The sequence below is a fragment of the Astatotilapia calliptera genome, unplaced genomic scaffold (genome assembly GCF_900246225.1).
Source record: "Astatotilapia calliptera unplaced genomic scaffold, fAstCal1.2 U_scaffold_72, whole genome shotgun sequence".
Taxonomy (NCBI): domain Eukaryota; kingdom Metazoa; phylum Chordata; class Actinopteri; order Cichliformes; family Cichlidae; genus Astatotilapia; species Astatotilapia calliptera.
Genome location: NW_020535814.1, coordinates 3,467 through 19,153, shown reverse-complemented (window position 1 = coordinate 19,153; position 15,687 = coordinate 3,467). Strand labels below are relative to the sequence as shown.

Here is a 15,687-nt window from a genome sequence, read left to right as displayed (position 1 = left end):
GGTCCATCTCATCCCAAACCATCTCCATTGGGTTTAGGTCAGGTGACTGTGGAGGCCAGGCTATCTGGTGCAGCACTCCATCACTCTCCTTCTTGGTCAAATAGCCCTCACACAGCCTGGAGGTGTGTTTGGGGTCATTGTGCTGTTTGAAAAAATAAATGATGGTCCAACTAAACGCAAACCAGATGGGATGCATGTCACTGCAGGATGCTGTGAAAGCCATGCTGGTTCAGTGTGTCTTCAGTTTTAAATAACTCCCCAACAGTGTCACCACCAAAGCACCCCCACACCCTCACACCTCCTCCTGCACTCGGGGACACATTCAAAGTTTTGCAATTTTCTGGACTGACTGACCTTCAGTTCTTAAAGTATTGATGGGCTGTTGTTTCTCTTTACTTAGCTGATTGGTTCTTGTCATAATATGAATTCTAACAGTTGTCTAATAGGTCTGTCAGCCGTGCGCCAACCTGACTTCTGCACAACTGATGGTCCCAACCTCATTAAGAAGGCAAGAAATTCTCTACTCAGCGCGGCAATTTTGTTATTTAATTTTTTTATTCAAAGCCACAGGTCGAATGATGTCATTTCTTATTAGCAGTGGAAGTAGTTGTTATTGAAGGTCGCTTTGCATCCTGCAAACTCTATACACAGGGGTGCACATAAGTGGTCTGCAGGTGCGCATGCGCTTTCAAAATAAAAGACGCGCGATAAGAAGGTGCAACACGCGTTTGCGTACATAAGATTTTCTGGAGGAGGACATTTTTTTAGAACTCTTAAAGATGTCGAAGAAGCTCCTTTAAGCAATTACTTTGGTGTTCCTCCACCTCCAAAGAAATGTCAGAAGGAGTCCGTATCCCAAAAGAAGCGCGTATTCTCAGAAAAGTGGTTAAATACTGTTAACAGCATCAAGTTCTTGGGAGTTCACATCTCAAACGACCTCACCTGGACCACCAACACCACCTCCATCACCAAGAAGGTCCAGCAGCACTTCCACTTCCTGAGATGCCTGAAGTGATTTCCCAGATTCTAGTGAGAGAAATCTTCACTTGCTGGTGCCTGCCTAAATACATCTTGTCCAGTCGTGGGACTCAGTTTGTCTCCTCAGTCTTCCAGACTGTGTGCCAAGCCTGGAACAGGGGCCACAAATTAACATGTGGTCAAAATGTGATCAACAGTACACATATATTTTTCCAATTATCCAAGCATGAATACCAAACAAATCAAAATTGACCACAATTTCCCCATTAACTCTAAATAAAGCATACTTCCACACACCTAAAGGGTAAAGCTGTTTCCCCATAGCAAGCTGATTTCTCTGTCCAAGGTTCTCTCACAGCTGGTTGGCAGGGCCTCCAATACAGGATCCTTGCGGGCAGGGTGTCGGGTGAAACACCAAACAGGCCCGAAACTCTGGAGTCTGATAGAGAGACAGTGGAACCTCCTGTCTTCAGTTTCTGCAAGTGAGCAAACCCTCGGTACAAAGTAGGATCCAGGCTATGGAGCTTTGGTAATGTTTTTTGCAGGTGTCTTTTAACCCTTCTAACCATCCAGTTTCACAAGTTGACCAGGGCGCAGCTCTGACAAGTGAGGTGTAGAATGACATCTGTTGTAGAAGATACAATAATTTCATTTCGCCTGTAGATCCTTTTGTTGTACCTTAGTGTAATGAATATAATGAGGTTGCAGCTGCTGAGCTAGAACGAGAACTGTTGTCCTTATGTGTCAGCCACTCATTAGTTATGCAGGACTTAGGCCAGTTGCTGTGATGGGCGTGGCACGGTAGCGTATGAGAGCCAGTTGGGGTCCTGCTGCCGAAGAATCCTCCTCCCCATAGCAATGCCTCTCTCTGTTGCACCATTAGCTTGCATATAATGGGGACTGGAAGTTGTGTGACCAGTGTTGTACGTCTTACTGAACAGTTTTTGCTGAGATAATATGTGAGGTGGGGGATAGCGTTTGAGCTCATCACAGACAATGGCACACAGGCTTTTCAAGCAGGCAATCACTTGCTGGCTTGTAATGGAGGTGTACAATCAAGATGTCGCGCGAGTAATAATCCACAACTACAAGGTTGTGTTTACTGTCCAGTTGACATATATCAGCAGCTATTTGGTGTAGTGATTATAATAATATTAATGATTAGTGGTTCTTTTCTCTGAGTGGGGTTATTTCTCAGGCAGAACTCACATTGCTCCACCATCTTTGTGATCTCTCGTCCAATCTCTGGCCACCACACAGTCATATTAGCTTTTCTGTGGCACTTAGTGAAGCCTTAGTGATCCTTGTGTATCTGAAGAAGTACTTCCTTTTGTTGTGAAACCAGAGCTGCTCTCATCAGTGCTTGCTGTTGTTGGTCTGCTAGCGTCATAATGTGCTAATGCCAGTGTTGTAGTTGACATGGCTTTCATGTCTGTGAATCCTTGTTTCTGCAATTCCCCCCATGTCCACACATCGACAGATTTGAGCAAATTGTAGCTTTGGTGCATGGCGGTGAAGAAGTCTGGGAGGAATTTTCCCGGACAGTTTATCATTCATATCATCTGACGAAGCTCAGAGACATTTGAGGGGCTGGGCATTTCAGTGACACAGTTTTTCTGGATGAGTTTTGATACCATCTTTCACAATGACGTGTCTTTAACATTTGATCTTAGATTTTCCAATCTTGGAGTTATCTTGGATTAATTTCAGCCCAGAATGCCTGATGGTCTGCAGCACTGCCTTACGGTTGTGATCATGTTCTGCTTTTTCCTTTCCAAACACTAAGATGTCATTCATTACCACCATAGTACCGGCATAACCCTTGAGAAGGGTGCTAATCTGCCGTTGGAATATTTCTGGAGGAGACGTTATCCCAAAGGGCAATCTTTAAAAGCAGAAGCGACTCACTAGCGTGATGAATGGCGTTAGCTTCCTGCTCTTAACATTGAGCAGTATTTGCCAAAACCCACTGGAGGCATCAAGGATTGAAAATATATGTCTGCGAAGATTCTCAGTCATCCAGGTCATCGTAGTCTAAGGAGCTTGGAAAGAAAAGCGTCTGGACTTCTTTGAGTTTCCTTGAAGACGTTTCACCTCCCACCTGAGAAGCTTCTTCATTTCTAAGAGTAATTGTTGGAGAGTCCCAGATTGAAGTCCTATTGGGAGGGTCCCTAAGAGAACATGGACCCCTTAATGATCCTCTACATAATCACACGAGACAAGGTGCGAAAACAGGTGTAGGTCACAATCAGCCAGGGTTTCGGGGTTTCATGCGATTTAACGAGGGCAAATAGTCCAGGGTGTGAGTGGGCATTAAGGCGTCTGGGATCTCAAAACTGGATTATAGATGGCAGACAGTTGGTGTCATAAGCTATTCCCTCTGTTCAAAGATGGTCGTTTACAGTGGAAATAGAATCAGAATTAGAATTTCCTTCAGAATACTTTATTAATCCCGAAGGAAATTAGGGTTACAGCAGGCAGCACGCTAATGGTGCATGCGCACTTACAAAGAAACCTTCTGACCAACTTTACACAAACATCACATTGGGGAGACATGTCAGAAAGGTAGGCTGATGGCGCCAAAGGGGTATCTGCATAAGTGATGGTATTTTTTTACTTTAGTGCGAACAACTCATATGAATTTCAAAGCAGTTCTACAGTCCAACACTGGTCTCTCAATCTCCCGTTGGAGAGCCGCGAGCTTCGCCATACTTGCGTTCTGTGATGTTGTCATTTCTTGTGCTCAAGGAGCCAATTTCTGAGAACACACAGCAGTGAGCCTCCCCGAGATGTCATCCAATTTGCGCCCAGAGATGTTATTCCGAGCTAGCCCTTCCGAGATGTATCCAGTCTGCAGTCAGAGATCTTATTCTGAGTATTCACAGCAGCCGTAGCCTCTCCAAGATCTTATCCGTGCTGCACTCAATGAGCCCATTTTGAGAAACTCACGCCTCTCCCATCATTCCAATCCCAGCGGGCAGCCTTGTGGGGGTTTGAACAGCCGGTTCCGCTTCCTTAATTCTTTGATAAGTCAGGGCCAAGCCAGCTCCGATCAGCCAGAACCCTGTTACCATGGTTCCGAATAGGTAGATATCTTCAGCACTCAGGCTCACCCAAGCCCAAACCTCTCGTTAAGGGGTGTCAATTGCATTTAGGGACCAGTTGATCCAATCCATAATTCCTCTTTTAGGTTTTAGAGAACAGACTGTGAGAGAATGTTCCAGGGAAAAGTAAAAACACAAGACAAGACAAGGACATAAGAAGCTAAGCAGGGAAGCTAAGGGCAGGAGAGGAGAAAAGTGCGACCGCCTTCGCTGAGAGCCAAAAGATAGATGGCTTCTTTCACTCCCTTCCAAACCATCTGTCTTCTCTGTCCAAAATGTGAACATTGGCATCCTCGAAAGAGTGACCTTTGACCATTAGATGCAGATGGACAGCTGAGTCTTGTCCCGTCGAGGTGGCTCTTCTGTGTTGTGCCTTGCGTTTATGAAGTGGCTGTTTGGCTTCTCCAGTGTAGAGGTTTTTGTCTCAGTGTGTGGCTGGGTCTGAAGTTCACTGGGATGTCATGCTTGGAGAAGACTCTCCTGAGTTTCTCTAACAAACCTGCTACATAGGGGATGACAGTATTGTTTCATTTGTCCTTCTGATCCTCCTTAGTTGGTGTCTGACCTTCTCTCCATGCATCTTGTGGGAGGCAAAGAATAGGTATTGGTCCTGGTGTGTGGGCTTCTGGTAAACTTCAATGTAGAGATTTCCATTCTCTTCAATGCATTCAGAAAAGTCCAGAAATTCAATTCAATTCACTTTTATTTATATAGCGCCAAATCACAACAAAAGTCACCTCAAGGCGCTTTATATTGTACAGTAGATGCAGAGAAAAACCCAACAATCATATGGCGACAGTGGGAAGGAAATCGGCGATGGCCATCAGCGTCCCTGGCCTATGGATTAGCAGCAGGGGTGAGTTGGATCCAGTGGCTTAGCAGCCGCAGTGCCGAGGTGGGTCGATCGGCTGACCACGTGTTCAGTGGCTGACTGCGTGCCCAGCGGCGGTGACGGAGCTGATCTGGAGCCCAACCGCATGGCAGGCAGCAGCGGCGCAGCAGCGCATCAGCAGGCGTGGACATGACCCGTGGCTTACGGGTGGCTTGACAGGTGGCCAGCGTGCAGGACCAGATGCCGCACTGACCTCCAGCGAAGATGCCACTGCACCAGGCTGCATTGCGACCTCTAGTATGGGCGTGGCAGGTCCAGCCAGCACGCTGACCTGCAGCGAAGACAAGCCAGGTCCAGATGGCGCACCTGCCTCTGGCATGGACACCGCTGGACCAGACAGCACGGCGACCTCCAACTCGGGTAGGAAGGGCACCTCCGTTATGCTGCCCCCGAACTCGGGCTGGCCTAGTGCTGACCAGGCTGACCTTCATGGGAAGGGAGGCGTGGGGGTTGCCTCCCTCCCCCATGCAGTCGAAGGACACGGGTGGGCCCAACGGCGGTGTCGGCCAGGAACCAACCCGAGCTACCAGACTCACTATCAGCTCACCTTAGGTCCCGGTACACTCTTTTAAACAGGGGAGGTGTGATGAGCTGATGGAGCTCCGGTGTGTCTCAGCCTCCCTTGCAGCTGCGCCCAAGCCACACTCCACCACATTTGGCTCCCCGGTGTCACCTTTTGGTCTACAAAAGGTGACACCGGGGAGCCCATGTTTTGCATCCATGTTTTTGTCTATAAAAACCCTCGTTATATTTAAAATATAAACATATATCTGGTGAGGGGGAGGTTTTCAGTGCCGGCTCGTTGTTTTGGGTCTCAAACTTGGCATTGAATGTGTTAGGTGCGTCTGGCAGAGCGGTGTCGGTAACACACAAACGTGGTGGGGCCTTATAATTCTTATGGTTTGGATGGCCTCCCACATTCGCAGAGAATCTCTTGAACAGACAAAGTGATCACTGATCCCTGACTTTCTTTGAGCACTCAATTATTAATTATTTACTCTTAGAACTGAAGAAGCTTCTCGGATGAGAGGTGAAACGTCTTCAAGAATTACAGATGCTTTTCTTTCGAAGCTCCTTAGATTGAAAATATAGTGGTGCCGTATGTTTTATTTGGTGCAAAATCCTCCAGATTGGGCAAAATGAATCTCTCTCTTTTTACTTCTTTATTGAGTTTCATGAGGTCCACACATATCCTTGGCTTTCTTTTCTTCTCAATAACTGGCACCATTGGGGCACACCAGTCTGTGGCTTCGGTTACCTCCTCAATAATGTCGAGTGCCATCATCCTTTTAATTTCCTTCTCCACTTGTCGTAGAATAGGAAAAGGAATACAACGTGGTGTGGTTATGCTGTAGGGTTCTGCATCAGGTCTAAGCTCAATTTTAGGGTCGTTGTCCTGCTGGAAGGTGAAGCTCCGCCCCAGTCTCAAGTCTTTTGCAGACTCCAAGAGGTTTTCTTCCAAGGTTGCCTGTATTTGGCTCCATCCTTCTTCCCATCAACTCTGACCAGCTTCCCTGTCCCTGCTGAAGAGAAGCCCCCCCAGAGCACGATGCTGCCACCACCATATCTGACAGTGGGGATGGTGTGTTCAGAGTGATGTGCAGTGTTAGTTTTCCACACATAGCGTTTTGCATTTTGGTCTCATCTGACCAGAGCAGCTTCTTCCACATGTTTGCTGTGTTCCCCACATGGCTTGTGGCAAACTGCAAACGGGACTTCTTATGGTTTTCTGTTAACAATGGCTTTCTTCTTGCCACTCTTCCATAAAGGCCAACTTTGTGCAGTGCACGACTAATAGTTGTCCTATGGACAGATTCCCCCACCTGAGCTGTAGATCTCTGCAGCTCATCCAGAGTCACCATGGGCCTCTTGGCTGCATTTCTGATCAGCGCTCTCCTTGTTCGGCCTGTGAGTTTAGGTGGACGGCCTTGTCTTGGTAGGTTTACAGTTGTGCCATACTCCTTCCATTTCTGAATGATGGCTTGAACAGTGGAGGCAGCACGGTGGAACGGTGGTTAGCACTGTTGCCGCACAGCAAGAAGGTCCTGAGTTCAATTCCAACATCAGGCCGGGGTCTTTCTGTGTGGAGTTTGCATGTTCTCTCCGTGTTTGCGTGGGTTCCCTCCGGGTACTCTGGCTTCCTCCCACCGTCCAAAGACATGCAGCTTGTGGGGATAGGTTAATTGGATAATCCAAATTGTCACTAGGTGTGAGTGTGAATGGTTGTCTGTCCCTGTGTGTTGGCCCTGCGACAGACTGGCGACCTGTCCAGGGTGTACCCTGCCTCTCGCCCTATGACAGCTGGGATAGGCTCCAGCTCAAAATAAATTTCCTGTGGTTGGAAACTATTTTTTGCAACTTTTTTGTATTTAAAGTTTTGAGGGACAAACCTTTTAAATATCTCTAAGTAGAAATATATGTAAAAAACAAAAAACAAAAATGATTTTCAATTTTTTTTGTAGTTTATTGCAATTTTTTGCAATTTATGTAATTACTATGGACTTAATGCATACATATTGTTAAAATTTGGGCTATAACAGTTGTATTGATGTATAGCAACTTGAAATGCTCCCAAAAATGGCTCCACAGCATGTAAAAATATAAAGTAAGCTCTGGCGGACTTGGTTCTATGGTAGGACTTAAAGGGTTAAATACTCTGGGATCAACAAGTAGGCCTGCAGTGTGAGAGTGAAGTGCTCTAATAGGGTGATATGGTACTATATCATATCACCCCATTTGCTATTTAAAAAGGTTAGAACTATTTTCCTTTAAAATGTGCACTTCTCATACTGGAGTCTTCAGTGTCAACTGGCTTCCCTGCTGCAACTGTGTCCTACAAAAAAACAACTCCTCCTTCCTGTTTTCTCTCTCCTTTATAGAGAAGGTCTCAAATCATTACCATTCAACGGCTCCCTGTACTCAACTCCAAATAGCTTGCAGCTGCTCTAAAGTAGAATCACCACTCCTACATGGGTGTGGCCCACATCTCACACAAAACAAAAACACCAAAGCATGCAATTATTAAAATGACAAAAACGCCAACCCGATGTTTAGTGGGAGATTCTCTCAGTTATTCCACCATGCCACATTCTGCAACTCTACAGACTTCCTCCCTCTCCTGCTACATTTCTGAGACGTGATGATCGACTGCTAGGGATGGAATCAAGAATAGGTTCCTAGTAGTCCAGTTCCTTGGAATGGTTAGTCTGCCTGCCTACTGATCCCGCTTATCGGTTCTTGCCCTCTCACTAAGATCAGCTGATTTCAGTTCGTGTGTCGGAAGTAAAAATAATGGTGCATTCTTCACCATAGACATGGACATTACTTTTATCATTAATGCACAAAGGGATGGAGAGTGAGATGGCAAAGTGACGACTGCTCCAGGACAGAAACAACTGCGTTATAATGTTAACACAACTTCGCCTTTTGCAAAACTGCATGCTAACGCTAAGGTAGCCAAGAACCCCAGAGTGGTGTTAAAGCTCAGTAAATGCTGACATTGCTCTTACTGTATATAGTGATAAAGTGAGCCATCATTTGTGGTGAAGCCAGCCTGTAACAAACTGATGATCAGTCAGGCTGCAGCTTCTATTTCTACCTGTTCATGTTTCTACAGTAGAATCACGGCAATGATTGCTTGTGCTGGTTTTCATCTTTGCTTTGTGTTGTCAGCTTTGTTTTCATACCTAAATACTAAGACAAAGATGACATGTGTCCTCACTGGGATAGGGATTTGTGTTGGTGTGTGGGACTGTAGCTTTATATTGTTAAATGGCCATTATGAGACAGTGCTTTTCAGATCATTTTGCAGAGTAACATGAAGGTAACATAATGAGTAATGAATGTCTTTGTTCAAAGACATTCAAAGACAGTATGCAATAAAATACTGCGTTACTTTTAGGAAAAGTGTTCTGTGTAATACGGGTAATAACGTTTTTACTTTACTTTTAAATAATGACCCCAACACTGAACACAAAAAAGAGGGGAAATACCTCTAAAATGCACACGCATTAGACCACACGCATGAAATTACTTTGCATGAATGTAATGTCATGATATGCTGCTTAGACATGGTGGTGACTCTCAAAGTGGAGCCAATAAGAATCGACAAGGAATCAAATCAAGTTATATTGATAATGGCATGGGAATCGCTAAATTCTTACCGATTCCTATCCCTACTGACTTTTTTTTTTTTTGCATCAGAATTGTTGTCTAAAGGCAAAGAAAGATGCCCAACAGATTTACTTTACCAAACTGACCATCCCAGCCTTGCCGTAATGATCCATTTGATTCACCTTTTATTGTTTATTTTATTTTCACTTACTGAATACGGGACAGACTTGACTGGGGGAAAGAAGGGGAGAAAGAAAGAGGGAAAGAGAAACAGCTGAGAAGAGGGACGGGGGAGAAGGGCAAAAAACAAAAACCAACAGAACGGACAGAGAAAAAAAAATGCATATATCAATCACCTGGATCACCTGCTGAGAAAGAAAAAAGAAAACAAGCAGAAGAGAACAAGAGTAATAGAATAAACAACATCACAATGATATATGGGAATATGACAGTAAATACTAAATATTAAACATTATTGTGCAGCACATAAGATCAACAGAACACAGTGTGCTTTGAGGTAGGAGCCAAAAAGGGTGTAGTTTGTGGGTGTGATCACCCGTGTGTACACCTGTGAGCATGGACGCGCTTGTTTTTTTGTTTTTTAAAAGGTTCCTTCATGTAATAATCTGCTAGAGGGTGTGGGGGGGCCACAGCCCCGTCCTCCAGGGCATGAAGCAGGTGTGGAGGAGATCAAAACTCCAGACATCCAGAGGCCCCCAGAACACAAGAGACCAAGGAAGACCAACAGAGGGGCAGCCGCGCCACTGTCCCAGAAAGAGCTGAGGAGAGTCCCAGATGAGGGCTCACTCAGCAGCCGCAGAGCAGAAGCCAGGGGGAGTTGCAGTGACGCGCCCGTGAGCTCCGCCGGCAGCCAGCTGCGCCTGAGTGACCGAGCCCCAGGCCGAGAGGCCGGGGGCACCCCACCTCCGAAGTGGCCCGAGCGAGCCCCAGGCTCCAGGCCCCGATAAGCGGCCGCCAAGGAGTGAGCCGGTGTGTACCTGGACGCCCATCCCCGGACACAAAGAACCACCAACGCACCGATGTCTGAGGGGGTCCGCCACTGGCAGGGGAAGTGGTGGTAGGGGGAGATAGGCCTCCAAACCTTGGAGGGCCTGAGGTGTCCCCAGAGAGGTGGCGCCTGACACCCAACCTGACATATAGACACAGACATACAGGCACACACAGATACAAACATCCATTCCCACCCTCATGCTCTCATATGCACTCACTCCACACTCAACCAACGTGGAGACAGACATAAAGAGACGCTGTACACACGATCACACTCCCCAAGCGTACTCTACAAACCGGGTCTAGGTGCCCCCGCCCCTGGAGGGGGGAACTGCACCCAGACCCAGGTGGTGTTTCCCTTTTCCCTGTGGTGGGGGGAAGCAGACCACCCCGACTCCGCAGCAGCAGGAAGGCTCCACACTCCAGACCGCAGTCGGACGGCCAACTCCTCCTCCTAGCCCCCCCGCTCCAGCAGGTCGCAGAGAATGGGGGTGAGAGAAGACTCCAAACCTCCCTCCACCCGCTCATTGTAGTGTTGATGCATGTGTGTTTTAAGGTGCATTTAAAACCCAGGAGGGCATGGAGCTACCTGCCAGAGATCCCTACTATCCCTACTGACTACTTCTGACACCATGTCATGAAAAGTCATAGGATTCATTGGAAAACCCGGAGTGGAGTATTTTTTGTTGCGTGGATTTCTTTTTTCCTCAAATTTTGCCAGGACTGTGAACTTTTGCTTCAAGTTGTGGTTGTTATTATATTGCTTTCCTTATGAATATGGGTGAAACAGTTCATTTTTAAATTAGGCTTAAAACTTTACTTTTTGATGTAGCTTTTTTTTTGGCATCTATCAGGTGACGCTGGACTATTATCATTGTTGGGCTGCAGCTGCCGGGGAACCTTACATAATACAATCCACATTTAAATATTGAGTAACTCCCTTTTAACAGAAAGAAATCTCCACCAAAGGCAGGTTCAGGGAGGGGAAGCCATTTGCCTCAACTGGTTGGGGTTAAGGGGAGGAAGACAGGATACTGTGCAAGTCACAGGTCAAACTTGCTGTGAAATGTCCTAACAGTACTCTGTTTTGTTACAGGTGCTAGCAAACCCCACTCCAGTACCGACAACAACCAATTCTGCCATCCACAAGATCAATCCCTCTTCAAGGTGGTCCAAGTTAAAGATTGTGACAAAGCAGTCTGGGGATGAATGCATCACAGCTTTAGAGATCGTTCCACCTGTAGATGGAGCCGAGAGGCATTCAATCCCAATCAGCCGTCCTCGAACTGTGGCAAGAAAATTTGCAAGCATTGCTAGAAGCCAAGTGAGAAGGAAAAGACAGATGGCTGCCAGAGAAAAGAAAGTAGGTTAATACACGACATAAGTTTAAGACATATAATGGAAATAATAGAGGAACTCGTTATTTAGATTTGATTATCGGACTCAGCCTCTGCACAAGCAAAGAACAGAAGTCTTGGAGAATAAATAAAATATGACAGGAAGACCCTCACTCACTTTGTTTCAAGCTAAAACCCAGCGTATGTAAGTCAGTGGTTCTAACAGTCATAGGAAGAGTTGTTAAGCAGATGTCACTATTATCTCAGCTTTAATGTCCTGGTGCACGCTCAATCATCCAGGTAAGGAAATCCCAAAAGGTTGATTCTGTTCATCTGGACGTAGCGTTTTCACTGGAAACGCTACGTCCAGATGAACAGAATCAACCTTTTGGGATCTCAGCTTTAAGTCGCTTTAATGCTGTCTCACCCTTGAGATTACCCGAGACACAGAGAGCAGATATGTTTTATCTAAAGCTAACAGTGAGCGGCTGTTTTCCTGTGTGTGCAAATATTAATTGAGGTGCAGGGCAATTTAGCACGTTTGGACATGTTTTTAACGTAGCTCATACTAAAAGGTTTGGCACTGTCGTTTTTTACATAATACACATTATGCATACTTAACATGGTCAGCTCGTCTGTGAGTTATGTGACTGTCATCTCACTGCAGTGTGTGAGAAACAAAGAGCTGACAGAGTTCACAGATTATCTATCTTTGGACTTTGTGTCTACATGTTCCGGTTTATTTATTCTTCATCTCTCCTTTCTTCCATTCTTCATAGGTAACCAAGACTATCTTTGCCATCCTGCTGGCTTTCATCATAACATGGACACCGTATAATGTGATGGTGTTGATCTCAACCTTCTGCCAGTCCTGTGTCCCTGATACAGTGTGGGCAATTGGCTACTGGCTGTGTTATGTCAACTCTACTATCAACCCAGCTTGTTATGCACTGTGCAATGCCACTTTTAAAAAGACTTTCAAGAACCTGTTGCTATGCCAATATAAAAATATAGGAACAAGATAAGATAGAAGGAGGATATTTGAGATAGGATGGAAGGCAAAGCTGTAAATCATTGCAAGAAGTTGTGCGAAAGAAAAATGAAGGAACTGAATGAAGAATAGCAGAACTGGGTGATGGGTGCCTTCTGAAGAGACCAGAAACTTGGAGCAGATTAGTAAATGTATTTATTCTACAAATGAATGAGTGCTCCCTATTCATACAGTCCAAGCAACACGTGAGTGTAAACCAGAGATTCTTTTATTCTTTTACCTGTCAAGCTACCCAAAATTGCACTGTGAGTAGAAATTTGGTTTCACTAACACAGAAATTAATTTCAAATGAAGATGTAGATGCTATAAAAGGAGAGGTCAGTGATTGGATCTGCGTGGTGATGCGTGAGAATGTGGCCGAGAAAGTGGCTTTGCCTGATCTGTGCTGTGTGTATGTACATATGTATGTATGTATGTATGTATGTATGTACGTATGTATGTATGTATGTATGTATGTATAGCTAGATGTATAAATAGACTGGTGGATCTCTTGATGTATTAACATATCTAAGAAAGCAATGTTAAACTAGACTCTATTCTCTAGAGTTTGAGCTCAACCTACTGTCAGTTCTGAGTCCCTGACATGGCATGAGCAGTTGGCTACTGGCTGTGTTATTAACTCTGCTATCAGTCTGGGATGTTACACAGCAACAGTCACAACAACACAAAATATCAGATGGACGGAGAAAAGAAGAATGGGAAGGAAGAATAGGTAAGAAGAAATACTGTTATTATTGCCAGTAACCAAGACTGATTAAACAAATGAATACCAGAGATTCATTGGACGGTGCCTTTCAAATGGAGGCTACAGGAGATTAGCAACAACAGTTTGTTCATATAGCATAAAACAGAGTTTTACTTAACATACCCAACCTGCTTAAACTAAGATGCACCAAAACACCAGACGTCTTTCAGATACAGTAAAACTACTGGAGTCCAGAAATAGCTTCCAGACTCACACTGATAATTTAACACTAAACAATGATGCAATTCAATGCAGCTTTATTTATATAGCACCAAATGACAGCAACAATCACCTCAAGGTGCTTTATACTGGAAGGTAAAGTAAACTCTATGATGATACAGAGAAATCTAGACAATCACATGACCCCCTATGACCGAGCACTTTGCAACAGCGAGAAGGAAAAACTTCCTGGAATAAACAGGAATAAACCTCAGGCTCAGGAAGGGACGGCCATCTGCCAGCTGGGGCTATGTGAAAGTGGCGTGCTGTGAAAGAGAGACAGAGTAATAATAACGGATGATTAAATACAGAGTGACAGAGTAAACACATAGTGAATGATACGGGTGAGTGAAGTAGAAACTCCCAGTGCATCATGGGAATCCCCAGCTGCCTACACCTATTGCAGCATAACTAAGGGAGGATTCAGGATCACCTGGTCCAGCCCTAACTATATGCTTTAGCAAAAAGGAAAGTTTGAAGCCTAATCTTGAAAGTAGAGATAGTGTCTGTCTCCTGAATCCAAACTGGAAGCTGGTTCCACAGAAGAGGGGCCTGAAAACTGAAGGCTCTGCCTCCCATACTTCCTTTATCCAAGGAACAACAAGTTAGTCAACAGTCTGAGAGCGAAGTGCTCTGGATTTATCATGGAGCCAATAAAGAGAACTTCACTCTTTCTTTCTAGTCCCTGTCAGTACTCTCGCTGCTGCACCTTGGCTGCCAGTCAGAAGACAGAGTCAGAAGACTAATTGACATTAGTCCTCTCCGGTGTACATGTACTTGTATCCACACCCATGGCCAGGTTAGAATCACCACTTTACCTGGTCATGTCCTTAGACAAGAAACTTGGTGGAAAAAAATCCACACAGAAAGTGCACAGATGATCAAGTGCTCCTTGCAATAAACTGCACTAACAACTTTGCACAACTTTGTATCCCTAAGTCTGTTTACCCCCCATTTTATTCACTTTATTTCAGTTAGTTTGCTCAGATTGAGGATTTGTTCTGTGAGAGCCCCTAATGATTTTCCATATTATGGAGCAAGAGCGAGCAGTTACTGCGCCTGTTTGCTTCACATTGACCTGCAGTTTTGCAGATTTGTCTTGTGTCTACGAGTCATCACATACAGCTTCTTTAGAATTAACACTTCACAGAACTATTTGTGAATTTCTAAAAATCTTGCCAGTTAGCAGGTCGACTGAGAGGTGAATGGTAAACGGCCTGCATTTGTATAGCGCTTTACTCAGTGTAGTGTGGCATTTTACACTACATTCAGTCATTCACACATTCACACATTCACACACACAGAGGTAAAACAAGAGCCATGTTTAGAAGGCAGTGCAATGTGCAGATGGCTGAAATAACAGGAGAGATAAAAAGGAGTACAGGTTGAGAGAGGAGAGAGAAAAGACATATGACATGGATATGAGGAAATGAAAATGAGAGACTGGTAGAAATGGGGAAAAGAGTATTAGAGAAAGCAATCCTGAGCTTGTGGGAGAAAAGTAGGGCATGATAGGAGGAGAACAGAGGGACTCATTCCCTGATTTAGTCCTGGTCTCCCAACCCTAATTCTCATGCTGGAGACAAAATAAGAAACACAGGCTGAAGCACAACAATTCATCAAAAGTAAGGATGTTACCTCTGTCATTTATCACCATATTATTAGGATACATTTTAACTCTATTTAATGTAGTAACACTTATGTGTTTGTGATATTTCACAGTGAGTTTTACTTGTGAGTCATAAAGGTGTTTGATAGTGAGTTTTCAAAAATGAAGAGGGAATTTGGGTCAGAATTTCACACAAGGTTTAGGTTTTGTAAGACTCGGCCTAATTCAAATGTCATTATCCCATCTGAGAAATCAAGTGACTGCTCAGGCAGCTGCATGAAATCCTTGTTGGCTCAGAAGGACTTGTGTCTTTTTATAATGTGGCTGTCCCAGCTTAGCATAGCTCAGGAACCTGTCAGACATTAGACCAACTGACATTAGATTACTGTAAGTAATCCAAAGTATTCAGAATACGTTACTCTCATTGAGTAACTTATCGGAATATGTTACAAAATACATTTTGGGCCATGTATTCTGTAATCTGTAGTGGGATACATTTTAAAAGTAACCCTCCCAACACTGCCCTTCACCTTAAATAACCATAACCAGTACATAAAATGAAATACAACCCCCTAGTGGTGATAAAGGGAAACTAGAAAAATGGCTCATATGGGGATATAAAAAGAAA

General features: G+C 44.7%; 1 protein-coding gene across 1 annotated transcript in view; it reads left to right on the top strand.

Annotated features, from left to right (window-relative positions):
* The window catches only part of LOC113018380 (muscarinic acetylcholine receptor M4-like), a 69,353-nt gene extending 55,493 nt beyond the window's left edge, over nucleotides 1-13,860 (top strand). The window contains exons 6-7 of the mRNA XM_026161447.1: nucleotides 11,195-11,461; nucleotides 12,215-13,860. Coding sequence (XP_026017232.1) covers nucleotides 11,195-11,461; nucleotides 12,215-12,460 — 513 coding nt within the window. The 3' untranslated portion in view covers nucleotides 12,461-13,860. The remainder of the gene's footprint in view (nucleotides 1-11,194; nucleotides 11,462-12,214) is intronic.
* The last annotated feature ends 1,827 nt before the right edge of the window (nucleotides 13,861-15,687 follow it).